This window comes from Nerophis ophidion, linkage group LG16 (genome assembly GCF_033978795.1).
Source record: "Nerophis ophidion isolate RoL-2023_Sa linkage group LG16, RoL_Noph_v1.0, whole genome shotgun sequence".
NCBI classification, from domain to species: Eukaryota; Metazoa; Chordata; class Actinopteri; order Syngnathiformes; family Syngnathidae; genus Nerophis; species Nerophis ophidion.
Window position 1 is genome coordinate 41,844,095 of NC_084626.1, and position 5,000 is coordinate 41,849,094.

The following is a 5,000-nucleotide window of genomic DNA, read 5'->3' on the forward strand; positions in this document are numbered from 1 at the left end:
ACCAAAGCCGCCGGTGCAGCCCCCCGCTGGGAAAGTGATCAGCAACAACAACAGCAGCAGCGGCGGCGGTGATGCCCGCCGGGCCGACAGGTTCAGTGGTAGTCTGCCGGGCTCGCAGGACTCCACGCCCCGACAACGCACCAAGTCCTACAATGACATGTACAATGCTGGACTAGTGCCTGGAGAACTGCTGCAGGAGGACGACGAGGACCTCCCTGACATGAACAGTATCTACACAGGTACGTGCAGCACGGCACCCACCATCTTCTCAGCCACACCCTCAAAAATATTTTTTATATACAAACCCCGTTTCCATTTGAGTTGGGAAATTGTGTTAGATGTAAATATAAACGGAATACAATGATTTGCAAATCCTTTTCAACCCATATTCAGTTGAATATGCTACAAAGACAACATATTTGATGTTCAAACTCATAAACATTTTTTTGTTTTGTTACAAATAATCATTAACTTTAGAAATTGATGCCAGCAACACGTGACAAAGAAGTTGGGAAAGGTGGCAATAAATACTGATAAAGTTGAGGAATGCTCATCAAACACTTATTTGAAACATCTCACCAGTGTGCAGGCTAATTGGGAACAGGTGGGTGCCATGATTGGGTATAAAAACAGCTTCCCAAAAAATGCTCAGTCTTTCACAAGAAAGGATGGGGCGAGGTACACCCCTTTGTCCACAACTGCGTGCGCAAATAGTCAAAGAGTTTAAGAACAACGTTTCTCAAAGTGCAATTGCAAGAAATTTAGGGATTTCAACATCTACGCTCCATAATATCATCAAAAGGTTCAGAGAATCTGGAGAAATCACTCCACGTAAGCGGCATGGCCAGAAACCAACATTGAATGACGGTGACCTTCGATCCCTCAGACGGCACTGTATCAAAAACCGACATCAATCTCTAAAGGATATCACCACATGGCCTCAGGAACACTTCAGAAAACCACTGTCACTAAATACAGTTGGTCGCTACATCTGTAAGTGGAAGTTAAAGCTCTACTATGCAAAGCGAAAGCCATTTATCAACAACATCCAAAAACGCCGCCGGCTTCTCTGGGCCCTAAATCATCTAAGATGGACATGATGCAATGTAGAAAAGTGTTCTGTGGTCTGACGAGTCCACATTTCAAATTGTTTTTTGAAATATTCAACATTGTGTCATCCGGACCAAAGGGGAAGCGAACCATCCAGACTGTTATCGACGCAAAGTTGAAAAGCCAGCATGTGTGATGGTATTGGGGTGCATTAGTGCCCAAGGCATGGGTAACTTACACATCTGTGAAGGCACCATTAATGCTGAAAGGTACATACAGGTTTTGGAACAACATATGCTGCCATCCGTCTTTTTCATGGACGCCCCTGCTTATTTCAGCAGGACAATGCCACATACAGCACGTGTTACAACAGCGTGGCTTCTTAAAAAAGAGCGCAGGTACTTTCTTGGCCCGCCTGCAGTCCAGACCTGTCTCCCATGGAAAATGTGTGGCGCATTATGAATCGTAAAATGCGACAGTGGAGACCCCGGACTGTTGAACGACTGAAGCTCTACATAAAACAAGAATGGGAAAGAATTCCACTTTCAAAGCTTCAACAATTAGTTTCCTCAGTTCCCAAACGTTTATTGAGTGTTGTTTAAAGAAAAGGTGATGTAACAGTGGTGAACATGCCCTTTCCCAACTACTTGGGCTCGTGTTGCAGCCATGAAATTCCAAGTTAATTATCCATCCATCCATCCATTTCCTACCGCTTATTCCTTTTGGGGTCCCGGGGGGCGCTGACGCCTATCTCAGATACAATTGGGCGGAGGGACAAGTCGCCACCTCATCGCAGGGCCAACACAGATAGACAGACAACACTCGCACTCACATTCACACACTAGGGCCAATTTAGTGTTGCCAATCAACCTATCCCCAGGTGCATGTCTTTGGAAGTGGGAGGAAGCCGGAGTACCCGGAGGGGTTCCACGCATTCACGGGGAGAACATGCAAACTCCACACAGAAAGATCCCGAGCCTGGGATTAAATCCAGGATCTCGGATCCCTTAGTTGGTACTGCATTATACAGTAACACCAGTGTGTAAAGGATATCACCACATGGGCTAAGAAACACTTCAGAAAACCACTGTCAGTAACTACGGTTGGTCGCTACATCTGTAAGTGCAACTTAAAACTCTACTATGCAAAGCGAAAGCCATTTATCAACAACACCCAGAAACGAAATTCCACCTGAAAAGCTTCTCCTCTGTTCCCAAACGTTTACTGAGCATTGTTAAAAGGAAAGGCAATGTAACGCAGTGGTAAAAATGCCCCTGTGACAACTTTTTTGCAATGTCTTGCTACCATTTTATTTGCAGTAAAAGATAAAAGTTTCTCAGTTCACACATTATAGAACCTTGTCTTTGCAGTTTATTCAATTGAATATAAGTTGAAAAAGGATATGCAAATCATTCTATTCTGTTTTTATTTACCATTTACACGTGCCAACTTCACTGGTGTTGGTTTCAGTAGACAGTAACACTAGAGTGCGAGTCACCTTCACACTGCTGCATTTAGGAGAGATCAGCGTGGGGGATTTAAGGAGTCCTGGGTAAAGTGGGAGGTGATCCTAAAGAAGCGGCAGGAAATGAAAGCGAAAGAGGGCGTGATTTGGGAAGGCGTGAAGCGGGAAGGGGGCGGCAAGTCTGAAATCTGACAAAGCGAGAGAGACGCAGCAAGGGAGGATAAGCTCAAGAAGAAAAGAAGTTGTGGGAGAGAGCTTTGGTGAAGCGATAAAGGATGCTTTTACTGGTGAGTAGGAGCAGTTCTGGGTTTGACTTCTTCTGTCTGTAGGCTAGCTTCCCAAAACTATGAAACACTGCCCTCTGGCTGCCGGCACACACTTCCATGTTGACACCCTGGTGATGTCATCATTACTTGCTGATTCATTTCAAGCAAGGGTCTCAAACTCAATTTGCAGAGTCTGGGTGAGGCTGAGCCGCGGGAAAAGATTTCTTTAAAAAAATGTCTTTATTTTTATTTTTAACAAAAAATCAAATCAAAATATAAATAAAAAAAATGAGAATCTAGAAATGTGAGGCAATGCAAATTAAATAATTAAAAAAATATATATATCAGTTTGAATTGGTCCGGGTTATCGGGGACTGTTATTACTGACGGACAGGTGTCGTGGCGTGACTGCACGTTCGAAAACCCTCGTCTCCATGGCAACGTGTCTGTCGCTTTCACTCATTTGCCGCTTTTCCACTAATGCAGAGGTAGGCAACCCAGAATGTCGAAAGAGCCATTGTGGACCCAAATAACACAACACTGTCAAGCCCAATTCATATAAAACTCGCGGGCCGTACTAACATTAGAATTTCATATTAAGGTGGGGGCCGCAAAATAAAATCTCGTAGGCAGCAATTGGCCTGCGGGCCGCGTGTTTGAGACCCCTGATTTAAAAGGAGTTGCTTTGTCAATTTCACAATTTGTATTTATATCCAGTTAGTGCGAGTCGGTCAAACTATAAAATAGTATACACAATATTCTGATGTACTAGCATGTATTTAGGTGCAAATATCACAGATTACATACACAGATTTTGTAGAAAGACAGCATTTGTAGTCCTGCTGTAGGAGCACATGGATTCAGAGGAGGAGCTACACTTACATGTTTAAAAACAACAATTTCAAGCATTAATAACACAAAATATGGATTGTTAAGGTTATGATTTAAATGTCAAAGATGTTTAGTATTATTTTGTGAATGTAGTTTGACTGAATGTATAGTGTAGCGCTTTTATTCTGAAGCAGGAATGTGTGATTGATTTGAGAAGGTGTCTTTACAGACTCTTTACAATAAAAAAAAAAAAAAAAGAAGGCCCCTTTTGGCTTTTTGTATTTGTTGTATTTTGTAGACATACAGCATTTGTAGTCCTGCTGTAGGAGCACTTGCATTCAGAGGAGGAGCTACACCTACATGTTTAAAAACAAAAATTTCAGGCATTAATAACACAAAATATGGATTGTTACGGTTATAGTTTAATCGTCAAAGATGTTTGGTAATGTAAAATGTGATATTTCTACTTAAATAAATGCTTCTAAATATTCTGTACATTACATTTTGTCCACGTTTATAGTCATCATATCTCTGCATGACAATATCTTAACCATTTCTATTTAATCTGTACTAGCATTTATTTAGGTGCAAATATCACAGATTACATTACCAAAACATCTTTGACAAAACATGAACGTAATGTAAAACATGTTTATTTTGTGAATGGAGTTCAACTGAAAGTATGGCGTGGCACTTTTATTTTGAAGCCGGAAATGTGTGATTGACTTAAAAAGGTGTCGTTACAGACTCTTTACAATAAAAAAAAGAATAAAAAAAAGAAGGTCCCTTTTGGCTTTTTGTATTTGCTGTATTTTGTAGAAAGACAGCATTTGTAGTCCTGCTGTAGGAGCACATGCATTTAGAGGAGGAGCTACACTAACATGTTTAAAAACAACAATTTCAGGCATTAATAACACAAAATATGGATTGTTACGGTTATGATTTAAATGTCAAAGATGTTTAGTATTATTTTGTGAATGTAGTTTGACTGAATGTATAGTGTAGCGCTTTTATTTTGAAGCCGGAAATGTGTGATTGATTTGAGAAGGTGTCTTTACAGACTCTTTACAATAAAAAATAAATTAAAAAAAGGCCCCTTTTGGCTTTTTGTATTTGCTGTATTTTGTAGAAAGACAGCATTTGTAGTCCTGCTGTAGGAGCACGTGCATTCAGAGGAGGAGCTACACTTACATGTTTTAAAATAACAATTTCAGGCATTAATAACACAAAATATGGATTGTTAAGGTTATGATTTAAATGTCAAAGATGTTTAGTATTATTTTGTGAATGTAGTTTGACTGAATGTATAGTGTAGCGCTTTTATTTTGAAGCCGGAAATGTGTGATTGATTTGAGAAGGTGACTTTACAGACTCTTTACAATTAAAAA

At 40.5% G+C, this 5,000-nt stretch overlaps 1 protein-coding gene across 6 annotated transcripts in view; it reads left to right on the top strand.

Annotated features, from left to right (window-relative positions):
- magi1b (membrane associated guanylate kinase, WW and PDZ domain containing 1b) overlaps nucleotides 1-5,000 on the top strand; it is a 436,989-nt gene that overhangs the window by 244,044 nt on the left and 187,945 nt on the right. For all 6 annotated transcript variants that reach the window (XM_061875249.1, XM_061875251.1, XM_061875250.1 and 3 more), the window contains one exon: nucleotides 1-239. This exon is cut by the window's left edge and continues 16 nt beyond it. In XM_061875249.1, the coding sequence (XP_061731233.1) occupies nucleotides 1-239 (239 nt within the window). The remainder of the gene's footprint in view (nucleotides 240-5,000) is intronic.